Here is a 13995-nt window from a genome sequence, read left to right on the forward strand (position 1 = left end):
TGCAGGTGGGTAGGCTGCAGCCTGGAGCTGGGAGAGTGTCAGGGTAAAAGATAACTAGCTTTGGAAGTCTTTTCCCAAAGGGGGGGCTGAAGTTATGGGCTTAATGGGATTGGAAAGAGTGGGAGAATAGAAAGAGTAGAGGCCATGGGTACATTCTTGGGGAGTGGTCATATTTAGCAAGGAGGGAGAGTATATTCAAGAATTAGGAAAAAGAACCTTGAGCATACTGGCCATAGCAATAAAAGGAGGGTGTTTCCCTCCCCATCCAAGATGGATCCCTATCTTGGGTAGTGCTGGGGAGATCCTGATGGACTTGAAGAAAGAAAAACACCAGAGAGACATTGGTGATCTTTGAGAGGAGACATTCAAGTAGGTGCTGAGGCGTGGAAACCAGATTTTATGGGGTTAAGGTGGCAAGGAATGTTGGCGACCCTGGCAAGGAGAAAGGTGGGCAGTGAAGAAACTAACTCAAGAGTAAAGGAGAATTTTTTTTTTAAGAGAGTGGGAAAGCTTGACAATGTTTGTAAACTAAGGGAAAGAGTGAACTTACCCTTATCGGTATTAATCAGACTATTCATATAATTCATGTATCTCATTCTGTAGCCACCTGGGCAAAACAGGAAAGAAAATCTTATTTTCTGTTGTAAAGCTTAGAGATTGAGGTGGTGCTTTTCTCCAGTCAAAGGAGTTCTACTTCTAGGAAGAGATTCCATGTCCCTAAGATGAGGATCTGCAGGTCCTATGACTGGGAAACATGTAAATGTTGCTTGCCCTGATTTATGAAGCTGTGTGTCAGGTCACTAGAGATATGCCACCTGTGTCAGTCTGCTAAGGAAGAGACTCATGCGTTTGATTTTCTCTGGCTGTGCAAAATTGTCTGAGAGATGCACGATCCTGCTGGGGAAAGGGATGCTGTTTTGAGTCCACAGTGTTTGTAGGATACCAGGTGCTGGGTACCCACTCCTGTGACAGACCACACTGCCCTCCTGCCACTTGGGTTGCAGGTTGAGAAGGGATGTGAAATAGTAGGCTCCTTGCTCTGTGACAAAGTTAATTAGGAAACTTCAAGTCCCCTGATGGATGCACACTTTAGGGGTCAAACGCCAGGTCTGTGGTTGGCATAGTAAGAGCTTAAGAAACACTGTTTTCAATGGATGAAGATCCATCTGTCACACAGTGATGAGGACATAATTGCACTGAGATTTCTGTCATTAACACAGTAACTTTTCCCTTAAAGTGCTTTCACGTCTGCTGTTCCATGTAGTGTGGTGTTTCAGCCTGAGTGCTCTTCTGCCTTAAACACAAGTGAATCTGTTCTCCCTTCATCCTATCCTGTTTGGTTAATACCTGTCTTATGTGGTGCGTCCCTTTCTTGATCTCTCTGAGTTCGGTAGAAGGAACAAGGGGGCAGCTAGGTTTAGACAAGAGATGAAAGAGAAGGGCCAGAAAGACCATGGTGGGGAAGAAGGACTGGTTTTTGCTCAGCTTGGCTCTGGGCTCAGAACTAGGAAGCAGCAGGGGGATAGATGTCATCTTAGTCTAAAGGAAGACCTTCGTTCCCCAACCTATGGTTGACTTTTCTAGTTTTTTAATAGAAAGTAATATTGCAATACAAAATAGAAGACTGCAGAAGTATGGAAACAAAATATATCCCCTCCCTCCCTTCCTGCTTCTTATCCTACTCCCTATAGGTTTCTTCTCTGAAGTTTCTCTTCATTTATTCAAAACATATTTCCTGAGGGCCTCCTGTGCCCTGGGCTCTGTTCTAGTTGCTGGGGTTCTAGGGGTGAACGAAACAGTCTAAGCCCCTGTCCTCATGGAAAGACAGACAGTAAAGAAACAGACAAATAAATATGGACTACAACGTGATGAGCGCTAGGGAGAAAAGTGAGACAGGATGAGGGAGCACTCTGGAGCAGTCAGTCAGGGAAGGGCTTTCTAAGGCAGTGACTTTGCCTAGAGATTTGAGTGAAGCGAGGGTGTGAACTGGCCTTGCCACATTCATCTTCCCCTCCCCTCCCCTTCTCCTTTCACCCCTTCATTTTTTCTCCTAGAAATAGGACCATACGATATATACTATTCAGCAACTTGGCTTTCTCGATTCACAATTTGATTTAGACTTCTTTCCTTGAGAGTGTGTAAAAACCCACCTTCATCCTTTTTAATCCTGCACGTAATTCCATATGTACATGTGTATAAATACACACAGAGATGCATACATATATATGTATACACACATATATGTGCATATATGTATATTTTTAAAGCAGAGCTCATCCCATGGACACTATTTTGTCACCACCCCAGGTACAGAGCAGGGCCCAAGATGCCCACTTTGGGAGTGATGACTGTGTGGTGCAGTGACATGACCCCCCCAAAAAGACAGGAAACCTGTTGGGGGACATTCTTCATGCTTTGCATGAAGTTTTTGTTTTTTTTTTTTTATAAGTGTGCAGTGACCTCTGGCCCCTTCATTTTGTTTTCTCTTCTTTCCTTCATTGCCCCCTTTTATTCCTGTTCCATCTTTCCCTGTACACTTCTGTTCTTCACATCTGCCTTTCCCCCTAGGTCCCTTGGGGCACAGCAGAGAGAAATGGTTCTCATTTATGCCATGCTTCAATTCATCTGGCTGTGCTCAAGGGCGTTTTTATTTTAAGGGGATGAAGAAAGACAGTGCTTCAGTCAAAGGACAAGTCTCAGACCTAGTGTGGCTCTTGCTGGGGGGCAGGTGGTTTGGTGTATGGGGTGGGATGGGAGTCAGTCTTCCTTCCACCTGCCGTGCATGCTTTGAGGGTCAGCTTGGCTTCCTCTGTCACTTTCCTATTTTCTTGGATTGTATTTCCCCCAGTACATTACATCATTCTTGAAGTCATTAGATCAATCAATCAATCAATCAATCAATATTCACCTTCTCCCTTCTATTTCAGGCCTTAAGCTACTCATTAGGCAAATGAAATTGACAGCTTCTTCCTTTATTAAGCATATGGCTTAGTGGGGAGTGGGGTGGAAGAAGAAAGATAGTAACAAAAAAATACACAAATCTATACATAAATATATTATTTGCATTGTGTTAAATGCCCTGAAAGGAAAGAACCAGGAGAAAACTGAAGGGTGTCAGGGCCAGCCTCTCCAGAGAAGGAGCGTAGAGGTTGAGCCTCAACAGGCAGTAGAGACTGGCTAACTAGGGAGGGTTGGAGGATGAACAGACCAGGTGGGAAGACCTGCCCAGGTCTGGACCTGAGGTCAGACTGAGTGAGGCATATTGGAGAGATTGAAATTGGCCAGTGAAGTTGGAGCTTGGCAAGTCAGAGGAGAGTGACAGGAGGTTGGGAGGTGGTCTGGCATCATGTCATGCCATAGATCTATTCTAAGTGCTGGGGGAAGCCATTAAAAGGTCTTGGGCAGTGAAGTGACACAGTCCCATTGACACTTTGAAAGATCACTCTGGCTGTTTTAGGCAGTAAAGAGTGGAGGCAGTGAGGCTAGATGGGAGGCCACTGCAGAAGTCCAAGTGAGAAATGAAAGCGATGTGGAGGAGAGGTATGGCAGTGAGGAGAGAGAGAACCAAGCAAGACATGTAGGTTCTACTTTGAAATTGTCATCATACAAGGTAGATGTGTCCCTGGAGCACGTTTAGTCTAGACAGGCCTGGCATGAAGGTTCAGCCATTGGGACTTGCGTTGCCCACTCACTGTTTTGAAAAAAAAGGAAAATGATGAGGAGAGATAGGCCTTCCCACCTACTGGTTTTCTCCCTGAGTAAAGGGGATGTGGGTTCTGTGAATAGGTTGGAGACCTGCTGCTTCTGCAGAGCACAGAGAAACTTTGCTCAGGTTTGGAGAAAGAGGAGGTTGGATAAGGAAGGAGCAGGAGGTGATAATGATACTGCCCTTCATTGAGCACTTATGAGGGCATTGTAAAGCCCAGCTTTATACCCTGATTGCCCTGAATCTGTGCCTTGGCACTTGAGGTGGGGATCACAGATGTTCCATTTTACAAATGAGAAAACTAAGATTCTCTGGGAGAGAGTACCTTGCTTAAGATCACATAGGTAGCTCTGTCTGATTCTGGAGCCAGTGTTTTTAACCACCATGCTCCTCTGGAAAGCCCTTGATATGAAGGTGTAGGGGATCAGAGTTAAGGGATGATGGGGTTTAGTTTTTAAATTATTATTACTTTTTGGTAAGCATTCCAATCATTGTACTTCTCATTCCCTTGTTTTCTCATCTGTTTCTTGGGTATTGGGATATTTGGGATTTCTATGTCCATAGTATTGGCATAGCAGAACTTAGGCCTAAGGGAAATAGTTCCCTTTGAATCTGGAAAGGAAAGGCTATAAGGTGGACAGAGTGACTTTTAGCTGGGGCTTTGACAAAGGAGATACAGTTCTTACTATTACTTTCTGAAGATATGAGAGACAAAGAGAATTAACACCAAATTTGGAAGCTGATTCTCTTCTCAGAGATAGAGTTACAGCCAGGAAAGACTACCCAACCAACTTTGGTGAAAGACTCTCTATCCAAAAGTATATTTCTGGGTCCTGAAAATGAAGTTCAATGTTTGGTTGTCTCCAGCAGCTCTCTAAATTTAGGCTCTGTGATTCACTAAGTAAAGTGTGTGTGTGTGTGTGTGTGTGTGTGTGTGTGTGTTTCCGTGCGCGCATCCGTGTCTGTGTAAGAAGGGAGAAAAGTGCATATTTTATTTGTGGTGCATGGCAGTGTATAACACCTGGATAACTTTCTTGCCTCCTTGACTGATCAAACATGTGCTTTTATAGTGTGCCCCTGGGTGTGGACTGACCAGTGCACACATATTTTATTTGCGAACAAGGCTCAGATGGACAGTTTTCCATTGACTGTGGGTAATTTTCAAAAACCTTAATTTTTCACCCCTTACAAGCATCCCAGTTTTACAAAAACTGACAGCCTTATCATCACAGCTGGGGGGGGATTTTGATAGTGGGTGCTTTTCTTGCCTATGGCTGCTTTTTTCCTAACCTAATTAAGAGCATCCATTGTCAGGGCTGTGGTAGCCTTTGGATCAACTGTCCATAATGCTTCCAGAAAACGTAAATGGTGGCCAGCACAGGACACAGAAGCCAGAGAACGTGTGGATCTCCACTTTCTTTTATCTTGCCTTTTCTTTGTCTTCGTTACTATGTTGTACTTTTATTCTCATGAAGATGGTTCAAAAGCAAACAGTTAGAGCTTTAGGATTTTGGGCAGGCTGGGGTTGAAGGAAACGTCTCTCCTGAAAGAGAAAGGAAAAGAAAAAGGAATCCATTTAATACAAAATGACTGGAGGGGGAGAAATCACTCATACCTCATTATTGACGCGTTCCACACAATTAGTGTGATCTTGAGGGAAGAACGTTTGAGCCACCCACAACCCTGAATATTCTCATTGGGTAGATGTAATAATAATGCATTTCACAGTGAACTCTTCAATACTGCGGGCAGTGATGGGGAGACCCCATCTTAGGGCTGTCAGTCGTGGCTCCAGCAGAGTCCCTCTTCCTCCCTCCTTCTTTGTTCAGGGAGAGGTTAAGCCTGGCCATTAACCCATAGGTGACCCACATAGAATTTTCTGTCCCAGGGATCCGTTGATTGCCAGGTATGGCTTTGTGGTAATTCTAGCATTTGCAACCCAGCAATTTGAACCTTCTGTCTGCCTAAATGATGATTTTACATTGTAATGGTTGTACTAAATCCTTTCGTTTTTGCTCCATAGCCGCTGTTGTGACAAGAAAAGCTGTGGCAACCGAAATGAGACTCCCTCAGATCCAGTGATAATTGACAGGTAGGGACCACTCTACTTTCACTGGATTCTTATTCCTCATTATAATGAAACACCTGCCTTGTGTCGCTCATGGGCAAGGGGTAGGAATGCATGTGGCCGAAATTTGCCTGTTGGTCATGACTAAGCTGCGCCGAGCTCTTGCGATTCCTGGGAAAACCATATGGAATGTTCTTTGGAGGCCCGTTTTCTTGGATTGCTTCGGTTTTGTGTATGATTCATGCTCTTAAAGGAATATTTCTTTCTTTCCTGACTTTCTGTGGCTCAATCCTCATGCTGTGCCAGGAAGCTTCAGAAATAAAATAATAATAGTTTGTGATTTATGAAATGTGGTTGGGTGCTTATAAATATTTAACTTTTATTTGAAAAATGTTTGAATCATTATCACTTTTAGCTACAGTAGTTCTGTTGGACGTAATCCATCTACATTTTAAGGTTTTATTTATGCATAAAAGCAGTTTTAAAGAGATCTGTGAACCAAGACTTTCTACCGTTATCTCCCGCATTTGATGGTAGCTCATACTGTATTATAAGTTGATTAATTTATCCTGCTTGTCTTAATTATTGTGTTTTTCAACAGATCCATATTACTAATCTGACATGACCAAGTAAATCACTATAGAACAATAAATTTGTTTTAGTTGTTTGGTGCAGTTTGGAGTCAGTGTGTGCACATATTATGCAAAGTCGCATTCCAAATATTCATTTTACATTTTAATTATTGAAATTCATTGTATAGAAACATGAGAAACCATGTTTCAATGTATGAGAAACCATTTGTTACATAGCATTACTCATTGAGAGTTAAATGGCCTGGAAGGTTTATAGATACTGTCAGTTGTCAGTGAGGAAAAGAGCTAGCTAGCATCCTCCAGTAGCTGGAAAAGAGTCTTGCAAATTAGACTGACAGATCCCTCATTGAGGAAATGAACAGCTGACCAAAAGTTCCTTTTTGGGTTTGGAAATACTGATTAAAAACAAACAACCCTATCCATCTGTGTTTCCAATTCTTTACCTTTTGGGGGCTTACTTTCTTGTTTTTCAGTTAACTGAAAAACTGCTTCATCGTAATTTATGTCAAAACATTGATTTATTGATTTTGACTTATGTGGTTCCACAAGCTTCAACCCAATTTTGATTGCCAAGTAGCTCTCTAAAGCTTACATTTCAATTAGACATCTTAACTAAGTATATCTCTAATATTCACCCAAAGCATACACCTTTGCTTGATAACTGAGTACTAATATACTTGATTCAAAGAGAACACGTGTGAATGTTCACTATGCAGTGAGTTGCGCGTGCTGCCCGTGGTGTTAGAGTAGCATGTTTATCTGTGAGAGCAGACATGCCAGTCATGTGATTCCTTCTCCTGCAGTGGAAGATAAATCTTCAAATGAAAAAGGTCAAAAATAAATATAACCTTTATGCTGTTTTGTTTTATTTAAATACATCTCTTCAAAAAATCATTTGTTATTTTGAGCAAGTTTTTCCTTATGCTTCTGTTAAAAAGAAAGTGTTGTGATCAAAGGACCAGCCCAAATATTCCCCAAAACTTGGAAACCGTAAGCATTTTGTTCTGCCGCACAGTTCCTTTTGGTTTAGATGATGGCAAGAACCGTACCTTGCCACCCGCAATGAAAACATTTTTTTTTTTTTTTGCTTGTGAATGGGTTAAGCTTTTAAGTTTTTCATTTGGTTTTAAGCCGTGACTCTGATATAGAAGGTTGATATGACTGTGGTTTGAATAACATTTGATTTTGACCTGTTCTTGCGGGTTGCGATGGCATAAGAAACTTGACTCAGCAGCGCTGTAATTAGCCCGGCCCCGTGTTTTTGAAACAGGATTGTGTTACCTGGATTGCATTAGTGTGGCTTCTATTGTTGCCGCCTTGCATCTGTCCCAGTAGGGTACTTAAAACCTTTTCTTGGCTGGGGTAGTTCAAACAATTTAGGCAAAATAAGTATGCACTTTATACTGTTGGTGGCTTTAGAGATATTGCTCATGACATTTATCCTTTTCACTTTTTTTTCTTTTTGGTTTGACAAAGTAGAAAACAGTGTGTAACCAACGTTGGTCCCTTAAGAGAGGAGTATTTTAAAAACGGCTGAAACCCAGTGTATCTGCAGAAATCTCAACATATGTTTATTTGCTGGCGATTGCCACTGTCTCCCATGAACTGTCTTTTCAAGCAGTGATGCCAGCTGATATGCAAAACCCCATTTAGCTATTTTTATTTGCATCTGAGTTTTCAGAATTTATTTGTCCTTGAGTCTGCCAAAGGTTTTAAAAGCTCCAGTCCTGTCTATGCTGATAGGCGAAACTTTCATTTTTAACAACGAGAGAAGAAAATAACAACAAGAAAAGAACTTACACAAGGAAGGGCAAAATAGAAAAGATTTTTCAATTCCATGATATTGCTGCAAAGGAAAAAAAAATGACGGCAACAGTGTTTGAATTTCATAGTTTCCAATTTGATTCTATATTACCGATTGCATAATATCTGCGTTACGTGCTTAGGGTTTGATTTGCTTTCAGATTTATGGATGTGAATCCCTGCATATTTTGCAAAAATAGGTTATGGCGCCTGCATTCAGTAGCAACAGTAACTGTTTTTACAAGATGCATACAATGTGCAATTATAGAGCTGAAGATACGGGCAATCACTGTGTTAGGATTTAGCATAGTTTTAACACGAAGTCACCTTTTGGGCACCAATAATTTTTAGCTCCCTTTGCTTGTCCTTCGGATTTTGGAAGAACACTGCTATTTTTATCAGTCAAAAGACTTTTAGCAGTGGTTATTCAGGAAAACTATTTATAGGATAGATAGAAGAGGTTTTCTGGTCATACGGTAGTGGTGCAGGGTAAGCTATTTCTGTGTTAAATTTTGGCTGTATTATTCGCTGCTAGTGACTTGGGGACATCAGCTTGGCATATTTCATCAGAAAAGTGGAATTAACAAAATCAGCAGTTGCATATCGATTTAGAAAATGGGTTTCTACTTCCTTTTTTTATCATAGCATGCAACCAAGTAAGAAAAATATGACCCAAATTCTTTCTACATTTGTGAAAATTTGTCAAGTCATTTCAGAAAAGTTGAGAGGACAATTTCTGTAAATGTAGAAGGTATGCATGTAAAGTTGACTGCTAGGTTGTATTCCTGCCCGATGCCAAATGGCTTGATTAAGAATTATAAAGACCAGGCTGTGCCCAATGATCCAGATATGCAGGCTGTGTAGACATGGAAAAAGTCAAATGCATTATGTTTAATAACTGATGACCAGGAACTAATAACAGCAAATTTCATTATCATTGAGGTAAACGGCTATGTGTGGTAATTATTGTTAAAGTAAAAAGTAAAAACTGACTTGCTGTTATTAGATTAAGGTGGAGATTGATTTAACATATTCGCACAGTAACTCATATTTGAATTTAAAAGGTTTGCAATAAAATTCGTGTTTAGAAATTGAATAAATTGTAGTTTTATTACCACATTGCATATCCTTGTGTCCTAACCTTTTTCCTTGGAGTTATCTTAGTTCAATAAATAAAACCTCATTAGACTATTCCCATTTCAACGAGTTTATTAAATTTTGCAGGAGTAATTAGCATAAGCTGTGCTAATTTTTCTGGAAGACTAATGAGGGAGGTTCTTAATTAGGTTTACTTTGTAAGAATCAGAAAAGATGATAATGACAAAAGTCACATAGGGTAGTCTGAATTGGGAACCCAGTTTTTCTGAATCTAAAAAAAAAATCTTCCATTTTCTATGTGGAAACTTCTTTATAAATACTTGGACTGAATATCTGAAGTATGCAGACTGTTATTCCATATCTACTTAGAATTACCAGCCATTCTTGATTTGCTTCACAAAACTCTTTATTTTCCTATCCTTGACTCGCTAAAGTATCTTTGAGCAATGACATGGATGGATACAGATGGTATTACAAAAACATCTCTTTCTCCAAATTATACTATAGGATTCCTTTCACACAGAGCCCCGAAGTTTCCGGCCAGATTTGTTTTGCTCATTTCCGGTAGGGCAGAGTAGGGTACAGCTCAATATTTGTTTGTTTGGTTTTTCAATTTAGGATCAGTGTGATTGATGAAATAGACTAAGTAAAGGGAGAAAAGAAGTCCTCAATTCTTCGTGTCCTTGTACTGTGGATCCTGAGCAGTTAACAAGTGGAATTTTCTCTTTTAATAAATAGAAATAATAAAGGGTGACATCCTCCCTCAAATTATGTTTTCCTGTCTCCTGTGAATTTAGACATAGTCCTTCTGAGATATAATGTGGCTTGAGTAACCTGCAAGTTCTGAGTTCTTCACAGCCAGTATTAAAAACATGGATTTTTAAAGCCTGTTGACTAATACAACTCTAAAAATTTTGCATTTGCTTACTATAACTTTAACAGATTCGTCTTTCTTTTCCATTTATGAGATCCCTGTATCTGTGTTTGAGATGTAAGCCTTGTGATGCAACATTTTAAAAAATACATGAATTTTATAACATGAGAAACCTAGCTTGTTTAGAATTACTGCTCTTCAGGCCACACTTACCTGAGGATGTCCCAAAAAGCAATAAAAGCCTGCATCTGTCTTTTCTAGGATGTCTAAAGATTTTCCACATCTAGATCACTTTCACTTAGGTAACACAAGTTGGGTTTGTGTTATGATTATTGTCTGAAAGAGAATATTCAGGAGTAAAAATAATAGAATGCTTATTTTAGCTGTTAAATTGACATGACATACATCATATGAACAGCTTAATCATGTAAGGGTTTTTCAGAGAAAAAAATTTATTTAAGATCCATTCTCAACTAAAAGGCACAAATGCTGCAATTCTGTGACTGAACTTTTTAGAAAAGTCCAGTGTTGTCTTATCAACATCTAATATCCTGATTAAATTGGCCCAATGTATTTATATAAGATAGATGTTCATCTGTATAATAGGAAGACAATGGTAAAACTTTAGAATTACCATAGAGTAGGGTGGGGCATATAATAAAGTCTTCAACTATATGAACATAGCATATACTTTTATTAAAGTTGCAAATGAGGCTTTTTTTGTCAGTTTCATTTCATTGATCTTTCAACTCTTATTATTTTGGTCTCTACCCAGTGTTTAGAAGGGCCAACCACTAAACATAATCACACTGTAAGGTACACAAACTGCTGTCTGGAGTGTGAACAACCAGGGTGCAAATGCATTTCTTGGAGTTCTGATAAGCCTTTATACCATCTGATTTCCTAACCTTGATTGCTTGGTAAAAATAAAAGGAGGAGGAATTCACCCCTTAAAATTGCCTCAGGCAGGATAATTGCTGTCTTCTCGGTTGAATTGAGAGGTTTGCATTTTTCCAAAAGTGAAAAGCCAGTGTCGACATTGAGCATGAATTTATGGTTGTTTATTAACCCTAGTGTATTTAAACATTTGTTTTCTCAGTGGGAATTCCTATGTGATTATTAGCGATGAGGCTTATGTGAGAGAGTATCATTCTAAATTTTATCACATATCAGATAATACCATTCTGAATATGAGATGAGCCCTGTACATTTGTGTGCAGTTTACTACCATGATAAGAAAATAACGAATACAATAAGCTAATAGCAGTCTGTATTCCATTTGCTATCAGCTATTCCCAAATACACAGCCAGGATACATTAAAATGCATTTCAAATATGCTGACAATATATCATAATGCAAAGTACTTTTACATGGTATAATACTACTGCAGACACTGTATAATGAACAACAGTGGTTTTCCTGTAAAGGAAATAATGGCAGCAACTTCCAAGAAATGTATTTAACGAAGCTTCAGAGAATCAGCAGTGTATGTGTGACTGGCCCGGGTGTCTGCTCGTGGTGTGGGTTTTTATCCCATGTCATCATAACTTTGCTTTTGTAACAGTTTTGGAAAAATACAGAAATGCAGTACAAACTCCCCTGTGTGTCATCTAGCAACTTTGTGTAGTCAGTTTGTGATGAGAATATATCACTATATTAAATATGCTTTTGCTTTTCTAAAAGAAGTTACTTAGAATGGGAAAAAAACCCACCCCTCCCCAAGTGCAAACTCTCCATTGATAAATTCCCCTCTCTCCTCCCTACTGCCAGCACCGACCAAACTCTCTAACAAAAATTGACCAGATTTTAAAAACTCCATTTAGAGTTTCCTTCATATAAAGAGAAGGTATTTTAGTCATTTTAATTTGCATGGGGCATTAGCTGAAATAGACTACTAATTTTTCATTCTCTCCTATCCCCTGTCCCATCCTTCCTTTTATAAACCGTGTAACTATATCCTGTCCTGGACAATATAAAAGTGACCTAAATACTCCAATTGCAATCAATGAAATATGGTGAACAGTACAGGTTTGTTTTTGGTTGCTTACTGCCTTTAAAGGTGTGGGTAGATGAAGATAAATCTCCCTTGAAAACTCTCCAGTTACAAGCCTTTGTCCAGAAGCAAATGAAGGTTTTAACGTTACAGTACTTATTGTAATAGAATTTTAATTGCCTTAATCCTGCTAAAGTGTGAAGCTGAGTGTGTGTGTGTGTGTGTGTGTGTGTGTGTGTGTGTGTGTTCTTCATGGGGAGGGAAATCAAGCCAAAAAAAAAAACCCTGCATACTTTCAACGGGGGGGTGGGGGTCACATATGGTAAATGATGCAAACTTAATGAACCTGATTCTGGGGAAAAGAATGCCACTGGCGTTTCATCCGTGCAATATATACTCCACTTTCAGTGGGAACAGAGTGGTCTTTGCTGTGCTTTGGGGATTTTTATTTTTGAAGGTGAAGTGCTTCGTTTCAGTTCCAAACTTGCCTGCGAACCCTACTTTGGAAAGACTTAACTAGACAAGCTGGCAAATTATATAGCTTGATCCCACACAATAACCTCCAAAATGGCACTCGGTAACTATACCATCCTGCTAACTGTTTGAGGCACAATAGTTTTGTAATATAATATAAAGTAATAGTGTTAGCCAACACATCTTTAATAAGATATTGTTCGTGCCTTTGCCATATGCTACAGAGCAGCCTCTCACTCGGTGGGCCTTTTGATTCCTCTCAATAAGATTATTTCAAATACTCTAATCCTGAATCATTGACATGAATACAAAAGCCTAGTGACATCTAATAGATGCCTCTTAGCTTTGCTTTTCCTCTTGTTCCTTTCCTTTTTCTTCTCTTTTTACCTGACAAAAAGCTTATAGACACTTGGGCTCTGTCTCTCAGTAGCAGCATGGGGGGCTCCTCATGAAGTATAAAGGAGGAAAAAGGACTGACAGAGGCCCGATAAGCTACAGAGTGAAGGACCATAGATTAAAAGTAAATGCCAGTAAATCCTACCCTGTACACTTACTTGTTCTTTTATTGTTTTCTTTAACACTTTCAGTGCCAGGGCAGGGAAAAAAGAGAAAATAATAATCAAATTGCACATTGCATTTTCAACCGGGACGTGGTCACTGTACACCCTGTGTAGAGTTTTCTCAGATTTTGGTTCATGTAAAGTTTGTAGTGGTTAAAAAAAAATGCTTCTTGCTCATTTGCTGCTCTACTGACCAAATATTGATACTATGTGCGTGGGGAGGTGGGTGAGTAGATCAGAAGAGCCCTGCTACAGGGTGTGAACACTCATGACCTGGCATTTCAGGATTCAAAGAACTTTTTCTTGTCTTTCTTAATCAATGAATTGGAAATTAGCAAAGGGAAATGTTGGGATGTTTTGCTCCATGGTATTACCTGCTTCGTTTTCTTATGGTCTCTGTCCTTGCTAGTGTCCTGAATATACTGCCTGAACGGGACAGTGCTCTCCACTCAGGCTGACAGCTTTTTTGATGGTCAGATGTTGTTTTCTCCTCCATCTTTCCAGAGCAACCATGATTTGACTAATGCTTTCCTCCCACCCCCACTTTATCTGAATATCAGGCAATCATGCTATTTGCAATTCATTTATTATTGTTCAATAGAACAATAATTTTCTATTTTTAACATGCTTCTCTTTTATTAGTATTCTGATCTGTTAGTAATGTCTTAAAACACCATTTTTAGTGTCTTGACTGCAATATGGGTTGATGTTTCCTAACAGAATGGAAAGTAAGTTTGAAGAACTTTGGCCCTGCATCAGGTTTAGTTACTCTCACACCTACTCTCTCTCTCTCTCTCTTTACAAAGACAAAATCAAAGATGTGTA

General features: G+C 39.6%; 1 protein-coding gene across 3 annotated transcripts in view; it reads left to right on the forward strand.

The window, feature by feature from the left end:
* Nucleotides 1–13995, forward strand: part of EBF1 (EBF transcription factor 1) — a 390645-nt gene that overhangs the window by 18438 nt on the left and 358212 nt on the right. For all 3 annotated transcript variants that reach the window (XM_047091804.1, XM_047091811.1, XM_047091820.1), the window contains exon 6: nucleotides 5730–5798. In XM_047091804.1, coding sequence (XP_046947760.1) covers nucleotides 5730–5798 — 69 coding nt within the window. The remainder of the gene's footprint in view (nucleotides 1–5729; nucleotides 5799–13995) is intronic.

This window comes from Lynx rufus, unplaced genomic scaffold (genome assembly GCF_022079265.1).
Source record: "Lynx rufus isolate CCGP_SWC_20201006 ecotype Redwood Valley unplaced genomic scaffold, mLynRuf1.p SCAF_1, whole genome shotgun sequence".
NCBI lineage: Eukaryota > Metazoa > Chordata > Mammalia > Carnivora > Felidae > Lynx > Lynx rufus.